Genomic DNA, 17,091 nt, shown 5'->3' on the forward strand with positions numbered 1-17,091 from the left:
TTGTCTCTATCTCAGCACTTAGTAGGGTGCCTGGCACATAGTAAGCGCTTAACAAATGCCATTTTTAAAAATAGGCCCTTAGGCCAATCAGGAGAAAGGACTGTGATGCAACTGTCCATCAAACTTCATCCCTTCTGCCAGACCCCAGTTCTTACTGAGCAGCATGAACAGCAAAGTCCCTCTTTTCAGCTAGCGAAACCATCAATCACAGGTGAATTCTGGGGTTTATGGGATTTTCTTTGTGCAGGAAGGGGCACTGGGGCCTGGAGACTGAGGAAATGCTGGATTGATTGATTTTTGAGGGGGAGAGTCTGCAACCGCCTCATTTTCCTCTCCCCTGTTGGATTGGGAAAAGAGAGCTTGTCGTGCCGTAGGGTCAATCAGTCAATCAATCATTCATTCAGATTTATTGAGTGTTTACTGGGTGCAGAGCATGTACTAAGCTCGTGGGGGAGTACAGTATAACAGAGTTGGTAGACATGTTCCTTGTCCACAACAAACTTAGAGTCTAACAGTAACAATAACAGTAACGGTATTTGTTTAGCTCTTTCTGTGCCAAGCACTGTACTAAGAGCTGGGGTGGATTCAAGGAAATTGCGTTCCCTGTCCCACGTAGGCCTCACTGTCTCATCCCCCATTTTATAGACGAGGCAACTGAGGCCCAGAGAAATGGACTTGCCCAAGATCACACAACAGACTTGTGGGATTAGAACCCATGACCTTCTGACTCCCCAGCCTGTGCTCAGCCTGAACACCATGCTGCTTCTTGAGGGGGATACAGAGAGTAATATAAATATAGATATGTTTGTAAATTCACTGTAGGCAGGGAATGTGTCTACCTACTCTATTATATGCTTGCATTGTACTCTCCCAAGAGCTTAGTACAGTGCTCTGCACACAGTAAGCACTCAATAAATATGATTGACTGATTGATAAGTGCTGTGGGGCTGAAGGAGGGGTATATAAAGAGTGCAAATCTAAGAGCAAGGGTCTAAGAAAATCAATCCAGAAGACTCTTTGAGCACCTACTATGTGGCAAGTACTAAATATCAAAGACTTGGAAGAGTACAGTAGAAATAGGAGTCACGATCCTTGCCTCCCAGGGAGCTTACAGTCTAGCAGGGGACCTGGGTTCTGATCCCGGCTCTGCCGATTGCTCTAATGACTGTTTGCTGTGTTACCTTGAGCAAGTCACTTAACTTCTCTGCTCAGTTTCCTCAATTGTAAAAGGGGAATTCAATTCCTGTTCTCCCTCCTACTTCAGACTCTGAGTCCCACGCGGCACTGTATCCGACCTAATTGACTTGTACCTACCTGAGCGCTAAGAACAGTGTTCGACACATAACGAGCGCTTCACATGTACCGTCAAGCAAACAAATAGAGGAAGGAGGAGGCTGGGCTGCTGGGCCAGGGCGAGCAGGAAGGGGAACGAACAGCAGGACGGGGTGGGGAGGCTGTGTTGCAGAAGAACCAGTAAGAAAGGAGCAAAAAGCCAAATCTCCAGTGCATGACCAGTGGCCCTTTCCCAGAAGCCAGCCATCTGTGAGGTCAGGTTTGGTCCGAAAAACCAGAGAGAACCGGAGCCCAGCCTGCCTGATTCAGCAGCTTTGCCCAACCCAGGTGATCAGTCAAGGGCAGAGGTGCATGACTGGACCGACTGACTTGGCAAAGTAGACACTCCAGTGGCCAGAGCTGAGTGCTGAGACAGATATTTTGGATTTCAACCTTCAACCTCTGTGTACATTTGAACTTGCTCACTCCCCATCCCCTGGTGTTCTTCATCCCTTCAATCTCCCCACCCCTTCCCTGGCAACAGTGGGAACAGAGAAGCAACGTGGCCTAGCGGAAAGACCCCGGGCCTGGGAGTCAGAAAGGCCTGAGTTCAAATCCACCTCCACCTCTGAGCCTGTGCTCAGCTTTGCCCGATAACAGGGAACTGTTTCATTGCCTGAATTATTTGCCTATTTGCTTTTACCCTGTACTTCACTTGACCTGTGTAAACACTGTCCAAAGAGAAAGGATTACCAGGAATTTCCCACCCCGTACTCCCCGACCTGCATGACTCCTGACCAGATGGACCAACCACAGAGTAGGCTGAGTCTAAAAGCCAGGTCAGGCTGACCATTAAGAAGGAGAGGTTCTTGGGGGTGGGGCTGTGCAAAACGAGAGGGACCTGGCTGAGACCAAATTAGGGCATCTGACCCATTGGCAAATTCATCAACTGTTAAATCAGCACCCTCTCCAAGTAGAATGGAATCATGTTGTACTGTCAGGTAAGCAGCGTGATACAGTGGATAGAGCACAGGCCTGGGAGTCAGAAGGTCATGGGTTCTAATCTCAGCTCACCTGCTTGTCTGCTGTGTGCCCTTGGACAATCACTTCACTTCCATCTGCCTCAGTCACCTCATCTGTAAAATGGGGATAAAGACTGTGAGCCCCAAGCAGGACAGGGACTGTGTCCAACCCAATTTGCTTGTATCCCCCCTAGGGCTTAGTACAGTGCCTGGTACCTAGTAAGCACTTAACAAATAATAATTAATTATTATTAATACTGTCACCCAAAACATCCTATTGCAGTTGGCCGGTCAAAAATTCAGTCTGGCCTAGTGGAAAGAACACGGGCCTGGGACTCAAAAGCCCTGGATTCTAATCTTGGCTCCACCACATACCTGGAGTGTGAACTTGGGCAAATCACTTAACTTCTCTGTGCCTCAGTTCCCTCAACTGCAAAATGAGGATTCAATGCTTGTTCTCCCTCTTACTTAGACTGTGAGCCCCATATGGGACCTGATTATCTTGTATCTACCCCAATGCTTAGTTCAGTGCTTGGCACATAGTAAGTGCTAACTAAATTCCGTAATTATTATTACTACGATTTTCAGGTGCCAGCCACTACCCCGTCCTGCCACCCAGCCTTCACCACTAACCTGAGCTGCCCTTACTATGTTTCATTCAGTGCGTTCACTATTTTATTTTTCCTTGTCAACCCCAACTTTATTCTAAAAATGGAGCACTAGGGATTGTGTCTAATTCTAATACATGTATTCTTTCACTGTGCTTAATATAGGCACAGTAGGCATTTTAATAAAAACTATTACTATTACTAATCTTCCCATTGCTACTATTATTACTCCTCCTCACCCTACCACTCCTATTATTACTACTACTAATAATAATTGTAATAATTGTGGTGTTTAAGTGCTTACTATGGGCCAAGCAATTACTAAGCACTGGGGTAGATACAAAATTCATTCATTCAATAGTGTTTATTGAGCGCTTACTATATGTAGAGCACTGTACTAAGCACTTGGAATGTACAATTCGGCAACAGATAGAGACAAACCCTGCCCAATGACGGGTTTACAGTCTAATCGGGGGAGACGGACGAAAACAAGACAACATAATCACGATAAATCATCAGGTCCCACCTGGGGCTGACAGTAGGAGGGTAAACAGGTGTGGAATCTCCATTTGTTAGATGAAGGAACTGAAGTGAAGTGAGGTCACCCAGCAGACAAGCGGCGGAGTTAGGATTAGAACTCGGGTTCCCTTATTCCCAGGCCCGAGCTACTTCTTTTCTCTCATTCAATAGTATTTATTGAGCGCTTACTATGTGCAGAGCACTGGACTAAGCGCTTGGAATGGACAAATCGGTAACAGATAGAGACAGTCCCTGCCCTTTGACGGGCTTACAGTCTAATCGGGGGAGACGGACAGACAAGAACAATGGCAATAAATAGAATCAAGGGGATGAACATCTTATTAACAAAATAAATAGGGTAATAAAAATACATACAAATGAATACTTCTCCTACTGTCCTGGTGGGGATGAGCTACTGAGGCTCTGGCTTCCTGGGAATTCTGTGCCCCAAGAGGAAAAACCCTTTCTTGAACCTACCGCTTTGAATTTCTCAACTGGCCCTTTCAGAGAATGTAATTCTGGCTAGAGCAGGAGGGTCCCTTTCTTTATTTCTTACTCCTTCAATATCTCAGCTCAGCGCTGGACTATGATGCCCTCTTGTGGTCCGGGTACGGAAATAATAATAATAATAATAATAATAATAATGTTGGTATTTGTTAAGCGCTTACTATGTGCACAGCACTGTTCTAAGCGCTAGGGTAGATACAGGGTAATCAGGTTGTCCCACATGAGCTCACAGTTAATCCCCATTTTACAGATGAGGTAACTGAGGCACAGAGAAGTTAAGTGGCTTGCCCACGGTCACACAGCTGACAAGTAGCAGAGCCGGGACTCGAACCCCTGACCAGAGCTTTCAGGAAAGGGGCACAGATGAGAGAGCAAGGCCCGGGTATCCAGGGCGGAGTCCTGGGCAGTCCCTAAACCAAGGATTTCCCTCAGGAGATCCAGTCTCAGACATGGAGCCTGGGAGGGTTGAACCCAGCTCCCTCTCTCCCTATTTTTTCAGAGACACAGTTGAATCTGTTTGTCCCCTGGTTGTAAACTTGTATCATGTGGATAAACTCATTTTTATATGGGTTTTATTAAGCACTTACTCTTTGTCAAACACTGTTCTAAGTGCTGGAGTAGAGATAGATTAATTAGGTTGGACCCAGTCCCTGTCCCACCTGGGGTTTGCAGTCTAATTAGCAGAGGAAACAGGAGAATTGAGGGCACAGAGAAGTTAAGTTGACGTTCCCCAGGTCACACAGCAGGCAAGTGGCATAGCCAGGTTTCATTCATTCATTCATTGAATAGTATTTATTGAGTGCTTACTATGTGCAGAGCACTGTGCTAAGCACTTGGAATGTACAATTCAGCAACAGTTAGAGATAATCCCTGCCCAAAAACAGGCTCACAGTCTAAATGGGGGAGACAGCAAAGCAAAACAGAACAAAACAAAACAAAACCAGACAACATCATCAAGATAAATAGAATCATGGAGATATATACCTCATTAACAAGATAAATAGGGTAATAAATAAAATATACAAATTAGAACCCAGGTCCTCTGACTCCCTAGCCTGTGCTCCTTCCACTAGGTCATGCTGCTTCTCACTGTGAACAGGGAATGTGTCTACCAACTCCATTATATTGTACCCTCCCACGCTTAATACAGCACTCTGCAAACAGCTCAATAAATATCATGGATTGATTAATATGGGTACCAGGTGGCTGGAAAGATTGAAATGGGATGTGTTGTCTCCTCCCCTCTGACTCGCTGGAGAAGATAACATTCAACCCCAGGGCTATAAAGGAAAAAGAAAACTCCAGCAATTTCCCCTGGAGAATTTCCCGTTAGAAATGGGAAGTACTTAGTCCATTTGACATGGATTCATAGGACTAGGGAGTAAAAGAACCCAGTCTTTTCCTCTTTTATGGTGTTTGTTAAGTGCTTACTATGTGCTAGACACTGTACTAAGCACTGGGATAGATTCAAGATAATCAGGGTGGACATAGTCCATGTCCCAACCTGTGTTATCAAGGCATCAGACAGTAACGGCCATATCTCCAGGTGATGTGTGGGTTATGCCTGTATTAAGATCTCTGTACTCTTAAATATATGCTATAAAGCATCATCTCTTTTTATTTTTATGGTATTTGTTAAGTTCTTAATGTGTGCCAGGCAGTGTACTAAGTACTGTACTAAGCTAATCATGTTCAACAGAGTTCATGTCCCACATGGGGCTCATGGTCCTAATCCCCACTGTACAGATGAGGTAACTGAGGCACAGAGAAGTGAGTGACTTGCCCTAAGATAAAGAGCAGACAATTGGCTGAGCCAGGATTAGAACTCACATCCTTCCGACTCCCAGGATCATGCTCTATCCATAGGGTAGACTGCTTCTCTTTGAACCCAAAGATCTCCTGTACACACACACACACTCACTCTCTCTTTCTGTCTCTGTCTCTCTCTTCCCTAGGGCCCTTTGGCCCTGATCCCAAAGACTCCTGTTCTGGTCCATCTCCATCCCTGGCTCATTTTGGATTTTCCTGAGTACCCTCTCCAAGCCCAGGGCTAGCTCAGCCCCACCCATCCCAAGCCTCTCTTGGACTCCCACAGGTAATAATGTTGGTATTTGTTAAGTGGTTACTGTGTGCAGAGCACTGTTCTAAGCGCTGGGGTAGATACAGGGGAATGAGGTTGTCCCACGTGAGGCTCCCAGTCTTCATCCCCATTTTACAGATGAGGGAACTGAGGCACAGAGAAGTGAAGTGACTTGCCCACAGTCATATGGCTGACAAGGGGCAGAGTCGGGATTCAAACCCATGACTCCGACTCCCAAGCCTGGGCTCTTTCCACTGAGCCATGCTGCACAGGTGAGCGCACCATCAAGACGGTGGACTTTCCAGAAAGAAATTAAAATCCCAGTCTTCCCTGATAAATTCCCAGCATCCCAATCAATCGATCAAATATAGTTCTTGAGCACTTACTGTGAGCAGAGCACTTTTCCAAGTGTTTGAGAAGGTACAATACAATGGAGTTGGTAGTCCCACAGGGAACTTATAGCCTAAAGGAGGAAACGAGCTCATTCATTCATTCATTCAATAGTATTTATTGAGCGCTTACTATGTACAGAGCACTGTACTAAGCGCTTGGAATGAACAAGTCGGCAACAGATAGAGACAGTCCCTGCTGTTTGACGGGCTTACAGTCTAATCGGGGGAGACAGACAGATGAGAACAATGGCAATAAATAGAGTCAAGGGGAAGAACATCTCGTAAAAACAATGGCGACTAAATAGAATCAAGGTGAGGTACATTTCATTAACAAAATAAATAGGGTAATGTAAATATATACAGTTGAGCAGACGAGTACAGTGCTGCTCCCAATTTGTATCTACTCAACAACCACCATGAACTCTTATGCTTTCATACTCATCCGCAGTCTTTATGTACGTATGTATATTCAGTTTTATACTTAATTATTTATTGGCTCTTTCATACTGGCATACTTGTACTACTCCCTGGTCTATCCTTGTTCTTCCTCTTGATCCCACTTTTTGTAAATAATTCATGTTTGCCTATGTCCCCCATTAGATTCTAAGTCCTTCAAGAGCAGGGACTATGTATTTTCCTCCTGCTGTACTCCCCCAAGTTCTTAGTACCGTAATCTGCACCCACTGGACACTCAATAAATACCATAGATATTAATATCTATTAAATAGATTATAAGCTCCCTGTGGGCCGGGAAAACATCTACCAACTCCATTGTGTTGTACTCTTATAAGCACTTAGTAGAGTGCTTGATAAGTATGATTGCTGGATTGACTAATGAAGTTGGGGGATGGTGGTGAAGGCCATAGACTAAATCAACAGTTATTTGATTTCACCTCATGGTTTTCTATTCCCTCCCTGTCTCTCTATCCTCTGCCCTTTGCCCTCAGTCTCTTCATATCCATATCTTTGCCCCTCCAACTCCAGCTTTCCATTCTCAGCCGCCAGGGCTCAATCCCTAGTTCCTAGCTCCATGGCTTTGAGGAAAGTTAGAGAGGCAGCATGGCCTAGTAATAAAAATAACAATAATGTTGGTATTTATTAAGCACTTACTATGTGCAGAGCACTGTTCTAAGTGCTGGCGTAGATACAGGGGAATCAGGTTGTCCCATGTGAGGCTCGCGGTCTTAATCCCCATTTTACAGATGAGGTAACTGAGGCACAGAGAAGTGAAGTGACCTGCCCACAGTCACACAGCTGACAAGTGGCAGAGCCGGGATTTGAACCCATAATCTCTGACTCCCAAGCCCGGGCTCTTTCCACTAAACCACGCTGCTTCTCTGTGCTTACCATGAGTCAAGCACTATTCTGAGTGCTGGAGTAAATACAAGATCATCAGGTTGTCCCACGTGGGGCTTAGTCCCCATTTTACAGATGAGGTAACTGAGCACAGAGAAGTTAAGTGACTTGTCCAAAGTCACTCAGCGGACCAGTAGCAGAGTGGGTTTCGAACCCATGACCTCTGACTCCCAAGCCCATGCTCTTTCCACTAAGTCACACTGCTAGTAGATAGAGCATGGGCCTGGGAGTCAGAAGGTCCTAGGTTTTAATACCAGTTCTACCACTTTTCTGCTGTGTGACCTGGGGCAAGTCACTTCACTTCTCTGTGCCTCAATTCCCTAATCTGTAAACTGGGGATTAAGACTGTGAGCCCTGTGTGGGACAAGGACTGTATCCAATCTGAATAACGTTTATCTACCCAGAGTTTAGTGCAGTGCCTGGCACTTAACAGATACTATAAAAGAAGTTAAAATTTAGGAGGGAATCTTCCTGTTGTTGTAGGGGTGAGGGTTGGATAAACCAAGGAAGGGCTTTCTTCTCTCTCTTGAGCTTTAATTTGGAGCTCATTTATGGCCTTTGGGAAGTAGCTTGGCCTAGTGGAAAGAGTATGGCCTAGGTGTCAGAAGCTCTGGGTTCTAATCCCACTCTGCCACTTACCTCCTTATTGTCTTTGGGCCTCAATTTCTTCATCTGCAAAAAGGATTTAATCCCTGTTCTCCCTCCTATTTAGAATATGAGCCTATGTGGGACCTGATTATCTTGTTTACCTCAGGACTTAGTACAGTGCTTGGCATATAGTAAGTGCTTAACAAATACCACAGTTATTATTATTATCCTCATTGGCTCCCAGGTCCCATTTGGCCTGCTGGAGGGGAGGGAGGTGAAGCAAGGAGAAGAGAAAATGAGAGCATATATTCTGTGAGTTGGGGAGGATTAATCAATCGATTAATAGTATTTATTGAGCACTTACCATATGCAGAGCACTGTACTAAGAACTTGGGATAGCACGATACAGTGGAATGCCCACAGTGATCTTAGAATCTAGAAAATTAGCCATCCTGGAAGGTTTTTAACACCTATAATTTCCCCTTCCGCCTTCCCTTCCCCTTATCCTTCCTCTCTCCAGTGCTAACGAGGAAGGAGAAAGGAGGAAAAGATCCTTGAACAGAAAGTCCCCAAGCAGTAGGACTGAGCTTCAAAGCCAGACCAAAGAAACAGGCAAGTCGATCAATCAATCAGTGGTGTTTATTGAATGCTTACTGTGTGCAGGGCACTGCGCAAAGCACTTGTGAGAGTATGATACAAATTCAGTGCAGGCCACCATCGACTAGACACTCCAGTATCAGGGTTCCCTGGTCCAACTTTGGGGAGGATGACTGATTTCAGGGGCCACCCAAAAATCTTGGGGAGGGGAGGCCAAGTTTGAGACTTTCCCTTGCAAATTCAAGTTGAGAGGATAATTTTTCACAGGAAAGATTCCCTCCAAATACTTGTCCTGGACAGACATAATCCAGTCTCTTCCCCACCTCCCCATCTCTTTCCAACATGAATGCTCAGCATTTTCCCCACTTAGGACAAAGTTTGAAGTTAATTCAATTAATCAAGAATATCTGAGAGCAAAGAAAGGCAAAATGCAATTCAAAGATTCAGCACCCACAGTTAGCAGTAGGAATTTTTGTAGAAACTGAGAGGATAGTATCTCTGGCCCTCTACGCCTGGCTGGGAACTTGGACCCTCCTGGGAAATGTAGGGATTTTCCTTCTTAGGACATTCCTGATGGCTGTCTCCCTCCCTTTCTGAACCTTTCTTCTCTCTATCTGTGTCCCTCTTCCCCTCATCATCATCTTCAGTGGTATTTATTGAACAGATACTGTGTACAGAGCACTGTACTGAGTGCTTGGGACAGTACAAGATAAGAGTTGATAAACTTGCTCCCTGCCAATGAGCTTCCTCCTTTCCTCCCTCCTTCCCTCTCTTCCCCCCTTCCCCATCTCTTTCTGCCTCAAACACAGATCAAACCTGCTAAAACCAAGCTTGTTCCATTGGGCGAGGCCTAGCCTTAAAGGGAAATTTTGCCGGGTCTCCCCAGCTAACTGCTGTCTTGTTTCAAGTAACACAACCGGTAGCCCATTGTTGGGTAGGGACTGTCTCTATCTGTTGCCAAATTGTACTTTTCAAGCACTTAGTACAGTGCTCGGCACACAGTAAGGGCTCGATAAATACGATTGAATGAATGAATTCATTCAGAATGAATTGAATGAACCTGGGGGTCAAGATTGGCTGAAAAGCTATGGAAATATTACTAAAGTCTAGGCAGAAATGAACTCTCTCTCCAGCAACTGGGTGGCAGAAATGCACTTGGATAGCAGAGGCCTGGGGTTCTCTGGGGGCAGAAGTGAGAGATGAGATTTCCCTCCTACCCCGCCTCCGGGGAAGGTGTGGTCACGGAAAGCTGGGAATAACAGAAAGCTGGGAATAACAGAAAGCTGGACTTGGGGGTGGGAGTGAGCCAGGGCTCCCCTCTCTACTGGGCATCAGTTGGACAGGCGGGCAACAATGAAGTACATTCCCTTGTAGTCAGAATCATCAAACTCTGGGGCCGCGGTGCGGAGCGCCGTCTCCATGGTCTCGATGAAGTAGCCTGCCTCTGCCAAGGCCTCTCGCAGGAAGCCCTCCTCCAGGGGCAACGCCGAGAACCTCTTGGCCCCCACCATGTAGAAGGAGACACCCAGGTCTCCACTGAGCACCAGGTGGCCCCCGGGCTTCAACAGGCCGGAGATGTGGCGCAGGGCGAGCCGGTAACTGGTCAGGTCACGGCAGGCGGCCTCCAGACACAGCGACGAGACCAGGCAGTCGGCCAGTGGCAGGACCGCCGGGTCCAGGGGCCGAGGCCTCAGGACGTCGCAGGGGAGGACCCTCCGGATGGCCGCTCTCAGCGTCTCCTCCTTCTCCGCCCACTTCTCCCTGCAGCGGACGGGAGGTTCACGGACCCCTTGATTCCAAGACGGGGCCAGGGAAGTTCAGATCAAAGGTAAAACAGGGTGACTTCCGGACTAACTGCCAATCAGTCAATCAAAAATTAGTGATATTTATTGAGCTCTCTCTGGGTGCAGAATAATAATGATGATGATAATAACGATAGTATTAGGCGCTTACTATGTGCTAAGCGCTATTCTAAACACTGGGGTAGATACAAAGTAATCAGGTTGTTCCACATGGGCCTCATATTTTTAATCCCCATTTTACAGACGAGGTAACTGAGGCCCAGAGGAGTTGAGTGACTTGCCCAAGTTCACACAGTACAGGTGGCAGAGAAGGGATTAGAATCCAGGTCCTTCTGACTCCTAGGCCTGTGCTCTACCCACTAATGCACACTGTTTCCTGTTTTACTCTTCCTATTACCAGATATATCCTTGCGTTCCCACTATTTGTAAATAATTTGTGTCTGCCTGTCTCTCTCCATTAAATTGTTAGCTCCTTGTGGGCAGGAAACTATTTTGTTGCTTCTGTTGTACCTTACCAAACTCGTACTTCTGGGCTCTGCCCACAGTAGCTGCAGAATAAATTCCAGGTATTGGAAAATACCAACAGGGATTTGGATGGATCCTGTCAAATTGTCCATGGTAGAATGGAGAGAGGAGAATCAGGGGTGTTGGATGATCCATCATCAGTTACCTCATCTATAAAACAGGGATTAAGACCATGAGCCTCATGTGGGACGGGGACTGAGTCCAACATGATTAGCTCGTATCTATCCTAACTCTTAGAACAGTGCTTGGCACATAGAGAAGCAGCGTGGCTCAGTGGAAAGAGCATGGGCTTTGGAGTCAGGGCTCATGAGTTCGAATCCCAGCTCTGCCACTTGTCAGCTGTGTGACTGTGGGCAAGTCACTTAACTTCTCTGTGCCTCAGTTACCTCATCTGTAAAATGGGGATTAAGACTGTGAGCCCCACGTAGGACAACCTGATTCCCGGGTCTACTCCAGCGCTTAGAACAGTGCTCTGCACATAGTAAGTGCTTAACAAATACCAACATTATTACATAGTAAGTGCTTAACAAATACCATCATCATCATCATCAACTGTATTTATTGAGTTCTTATAGTGTAGACAGCACGGTAAAAGTGCTTGGGAGAGTACAATATCACAAAGTTGGCAGACATGTTCCCTATCCACAGTGATCTTATAGTTAAGATGGGGAAACAGACATGAATATAATTATATAATAATGATGACAATAATCATTTCAAATAATTATATCCCTAATCAAGAGGGTGGGTGTCCAGGAGAACAGCTGCCAAGGGTTTTGTTCACATCTCCCCCTCCAACTCTGATTCTGTACCCAGCCCCTCATCTCCCAACCCCAGACCCGTGTCCTACCTGTCCCCTTCCAGCTCACACACGTATTTCACCACCGGAGACCAGTCGAACGCGTCCGGCTCCTTGCTCAGCCACTTCTGCAGCTCCTGCCGGTTCTGGGCAGTGTAGTCGGTGGCGACGATCTCCCGGAAGGCCTCGCAGGCGGAGAGCAGCTGGTAGACGGTGGGGCCGGAGCCGACGTCGATCAGCAGGTCTCCTTTCAGCCTGCCTGTCTGACACGGAGGGGTTCCGTGCATAAACCCGGCTCTTCCTCCCAGGGACACCGTGGGGATAATAATAATAACTGGGATATTTTTTAAGTAATAATAATGTTGGTATTTGTTAAGCGCTTACTATGTGCAGAACACTGTTCTAAGCGCTGGGGTAGATACAGGGTCATCAGGTTGTCCCACATGAGGCTCACAGTTTTCATCCCCATTTTACAGATGAGGAAACTGAGGCACAGAGAAGTGAAGTGACTTGCCCACAGTCACACAGCTGAGAAGTGGCAGAGCTGGGATTCGAACCCATGACCTCTGACTTCCAAGCCCGGGCTCTTTCCACTTAGCCATGCTGCTTCTCTAACTTACTGTGTGCCAAGAGCTGTTCTAAGCACTGGGTAGATATAAGACAATCAGGTCAGATACAGTCCCTGTCCCACATGGGGCTCACAGTCTTAAGGTCATGGGTTTTAATCCTGGCTCTGGCACTTGTCTGCTGAGTGACCTTGGGCAAATCACTTAACTTCTCTGTGCCTCAGTTACCTCATCTGTAAAAAAATGGGGATTAAGAGTGTGAGCCCAATGTGGGACAGGGACTGTGTCCAACCTGATTGACTTGTATCAGAAGCAGCGTGGATCAGTGGAAAGAGCACGGGCTTTGGAATCAGAGATCATGGGTTCGAATCCCAGCTCTGCCACTTCTCAGCTGTGTGACTGTGGGCAAGTCACTTCACTTCTCTGTGCCTCAGTTACCTCATCTATTAAATGGGGATTAAGACTGTGAGCCCCACGTGGGACGACCCGATTCCCCTGTGTCTACCCCAGCGCTTAGAACAGTGCTCTGCACCTAGTAAGCGCTTAACAAATACCAACATTATTATTATTGCTTATAACAATGCTTGGCATATAGTAAGCATGGAACAAGTACTATAATAATAATTATTATTATTGTTATTCTCCCCCCCCAACCCTCCCAAGCCTGGTCTGCCTGACCCTCACCCAGCGGGACCCTCGTAGAGGGGGAGTGAGAGACTGGCATTTCCTCCTTTCATGTAGGTGACAGGGCTACTATTCGCCTAAGAGGCTTTTGGGTCTCGAGGAGAAGGGGACCAGGGTGATGGGAATCCCAGTCCCCCATCCGCTCACTGAAATTTGGAGGGGAGAGTGGAAGAGGGGAGTGGGCTGACAGACCAACAGAGCTAGAGAGGGTCTATCCCTGGGGTGATCCCCGGGGGCTTCCACCCCCTCCCCCGGTCCCCTTCCTGAGAAGCAGCGTGACTTAGATGAAAGATCACGGGCTTGGGAGTCAAGGGTCGTGAGTTCTAATCCCGCCTCTGCCACTTAGCTGTGTGACTTTGGGCAAGTCACTTCAATTTTCTGTTCCTCAGCCACCTCATCTATAAAAGGGGGATTAAGACTGTGAGCCCCACGGAGGACAACGTGATGACCAGGTTGATCCACCCGGCGCTTAGAACAGTGCTTGGCACATAGTAAGAGCTTAACAAATACCGTCATTATTATCATTATTATCCCTCCCCCCGCCGTGGTTCGGCGGCGAGCGGAGGGCCGGGGGTCGGGCCTTGGGGGTCGGGGGGCAGGGGGACCAGGGCCTTACCGGGAGCGAAGGCGCGGCTGTAGTGCGGTAGCACGAACCGGAGAAAATCGTCCCCCAGCTCGTTGTCCCCGAAGCTGAAGTAGCTCAGGTAGGCCCTGGGTTCGAATTCCGCCTCGTAAACTTCGCGGCCCGTGAACCCGGAAGACATAGCGCCGCACGGACAGCGGCCTGGACAGTGAGCACCGCCAGCCAGCACGGACAGGGACCTTGATTCTGTTTATCTTGATGATGTTGTCTTGTTTTGTTTTGTTCTTTTGCTTCGCTGTCTCCCCTGTTTAGGCTGTGAACCCGTTATTGGGCAAGAGATGGTCTCTATCTGTGGCCGAATTGTCCATTCCAAGCGCTTAGTACAGTGCTCTGCTCATAGTAAGCGCTCAATAAAAACTATTGAACGAAAGAATAATATCAGACATCGGCTCCTGGGCGGGGGCTTTTGTAGCTCGGGAGGTGGGAGCCCAGAGGGGAGGAGCCGGGGTCGCCCCCCTCCCTCCTTCCCCTCTCCCGTAGGGAAAGACCCCCCCTCCCCCGCCCAGGGTCCGGCCAAGAAAGTCATGGGTTCTAATCCCATCCCGCCACTTGCCCTCTGGGTGACCATGGGCGAGTCACTTCACTTCTCTGGCCTTCAGTTCCTTCATCTGGAAAATGGGGATTGAAACTGTGAGCCCCAAGGGGACAGGGACCGTGTCCAACCCAATTTGCTTGGATCCACCCTAGCGCTTAGTTCAGTGCCTGACACCTAGTAAGCGTTTAACAAATACCACAATTATTATTATATTATTATTATTATTATTGTTATTTTCCGGCCACCGAGGGGCACTCAGAGCTCATGTTACACTGAAGCGGCGACGGAGAGAGAATAAGGTCCATAAGGTCCTCGACCAGAGATAGGGGCTGGACTCGATGACCTCCGGACCGCCCCACCAGATCAGTGGGGCCAGATTACAAAACGTACAAAACATGCTTCTCTTCCCTCCCACCCCCATCCCCCCACTGCACTGATTTTTCCACCCCCTCCAAAATAATCCATCCATCTCCTACAGTGCCCAGATAACGAATGTAATAATAATAATGAAAATGGTATTTGTTAAGCACTTATTATGTGCCAGGCACTGTACTAAACGCTGGGCTGGATACAAGCAAATCGGGTTGGAAACAATCCCTGTCACACGTGGGGCTCACAGTCTCGATTTTATAGATGTCACTGAGGTGTAAGAGGCTCGCAATCTCAATCCCCATTTTCCAGATGAGGGAACGTAGGCCCAGAAAAGTGAAGCGACTCTCCCAAGGTCACCCAGCAGTCGCGTAGCAGAGTCGGGATTAGAATCCATGACCTTCTGACTCCCAGGCCCGTGCGCTATCCACCACTCCATGAATGTAGAAGTGTATTTTCCTGCCCTGAACTATCCTGATATTTTGTACCCATAGACGCAGCTCTGCCTTGGTCTCCATCTCCTCTGACTTCCCGAGTCCTCGCCGGCAAGTAAACAGAGATACCCAGTGTTCCAAAAGCCATCCCCCCATCCACTAAAGAGGGGTTGGGTGGAGGGGCCTATTTGAATCCCAAGAGGCCCTTGCCCAGATCAGGTGGGAGGAGGAGAGAGATGGTAGGGCCTAAGTAGGTGGAACGAAACAGTGACAGCAGGGGGGTGGATCTGTCCTGATCTGGGGGGCTCCTCACAAACTTCCCAGAACCCCCGTCCTTTGTAGAGGCGCTTTCCCCACCCCTGCTGGTCCTTACTGCTGCAATGCAGTTCTCCAGTTAATAATGATAACGATGGTTTTTGTTAAGCCCTTACTATGTTCCAGGCACTGTACTAAGCGTTGGGGTGGCCCCCTCCTACCTCACCTCCCTTCTGTCCTTCTACATCCCAGCCCATACACTCCGCCCCTCTGGTGCCGCTCACCTCCTCACTGGGCCTCTTTCCCGCCTGTCCCGCTGTGGACCCTTGGCCCACGTCCTACGTCTGGGCTGGAATGCCCTTCCTCCTCACATCCGCAAACTAGCTCTCTTCCCCCCTTCGAAGCCCTACTGAGAGCTCACCTCCTTCAGGAGGCCTTCCCAGACTGAGCTCCCCTTTTCTTCTGCTCCTCCTCCCCTCCCCATCTCCCCTACTCCCTCCCTAAGCTCTACCCCTTTCCCCGCCCCACACTTGTGTATATTTGAACATATTTTTTATTCTATTTATTTGATTAATGATGTGTATATAATTCTATATATCTATTTTGATGCTATTGAAGCCTGTCTACTTGTTTTGTTGTCTGTCTCCCCCTTCTAGACTGTGAGCCCATCATTGGGTAGGGATTGGCTCTATCTCGGCTGAATTGTACTTTCCAAGTGCTTAGTACAGGGATCTGCACACAGTAAGCACTCAATAAATACTACTGAATTAATTAATTCTCCTCTCAACGGGAAGTGGGTTTACTCAGATTCTGCCCGCCCACCCTCCCGCTCTGTTTACTCCCACCCCCTCCTGCCCTCTCCCAGCACTTCTCCCCCTTCTCCCCACAACCAGAAAGCAGGTGGAAAAGCCAGGCCCCACCCCGCGGGGCAGAAGTGGGGTGGCGGGATAAAGAAAACAGTAGCTTTTTCACCTCTGGTTTATTTTGGGGAGAAGGGGCACGCAATCACGTACATGCACAGACACATACAGGCCAAGACCCATATCCACAGTCAGACGTTCCAAAGCAGCGTGGCTCAGCGGAAAAAGCCCGGGCTTGGGAATCAGAGATCATGGGTTCAAATCCCGCTTCAGCTGTTTGTCAGCTGTGTGACTTTGGGCGAGTCACTTCACTTCTCTGTGCCTCAGTTCCCTCATCTGTAAAATGGGGGTGAAGACTGTGAGCCCCAGGGGGACAACCTGATCACCTTGTATCTAACCCAGCACTTAGAACAGGGTTTGGCACAGAGTAAGCGCTTAACAAATGCCATTATTATTATTATTATTATCCTGGGTCAGTTTAGGCATACACTGGCTCACATAGACACTTGGAGAAGGAGGCTCCAACCTGAAAATGTTGAAGGAGGAGCCAACATGTAAGTGGTGTGTGTGTGTGTATGTGTTGGGGGGGGTGGGGGAGGATCTTTAGGTAGTGTCTTCCTCTGTCTATCTTGCATCTGCCTCAGTTTCTCTAGGGAGAGGTCACCCTCCACAGCCTGC

At 47.8% G+C, this 17,091-nt stretch overlaps 1 protein-coding gene across 1 annotated transcript; it reads right to left on the reverse strand.

Moving 5' to 3' along the window:
* Positions 1 to 8,964: 8,964 nt before the first annotated feature.
* On the reverse strand, positions 8,965 to 14,212 carry LOC100080807 (nicotinamide N-methyltransferase-like). The gene is made up of 3 exons (XM_001511619.4): positions 13,934 to 14,212; positions 12,119 to 12,326; positions 8,965 to 10,702 (listed from the first exon to the last, which is right to left on the reverse strand). The coding sequence occupies exons 1-3, from the start codon at positions 14,079 to 14,081 to the stop codon at positions 10,273 to 10,275; spliced, it is 786 nt and encodes a 261-aa protein (XP_001511669.2). The 5' UTR covers positions 14,082 to 14,212; the 3' UTR covers positions 8,965 to 10,272.
* Between the last annotated feature and the right edge of the window lie 2,879 nt (positions 14,213 to 17,091).

Source organism: Ornithorhynchus anatinus, chromosome 11 (genome assembly GCF_004115215.2).
Source record: "Ornithorhynchus anatinus isolate Pmale09 chromosome 11, mOrnAna1.pri.v4, whole genome shotgun sequence".
In the NCBI taxonomy this organism is placed as follows: Eukaryota; Metazoa; Chordata; class Mammalia; order Monotremata; family Ornithorhynchidae; genus Ornithorhynchus; species Ornithorhynchus anatinus.

Bases quoted from the DNA above. Each gene is read 5' to 3' on its own strand.
- LOC100080807 (XM_001511619.4), bottom strand. From the start codon at position 14,081: ATGTCTTCCGGGTTCACGGGCCGCGAAGTTTACGAGGCGGAATTCGAA. The intron at 12,327-13,933 runs GTAAGGCCCTGG...CGTGTCAGACAG, and splicing joins CAGCCGCGCCTTCGCTCCCG to GCAGGCTGAAAGGAGACCTG. The intron at 10,703-12,118 runs GTAGGACACGGG...CGTCCGCTGCAG, and splicing joins TGTGAGCTGGAAGGGGACAG to GGAGAAGTGGGCGGAGAAGG.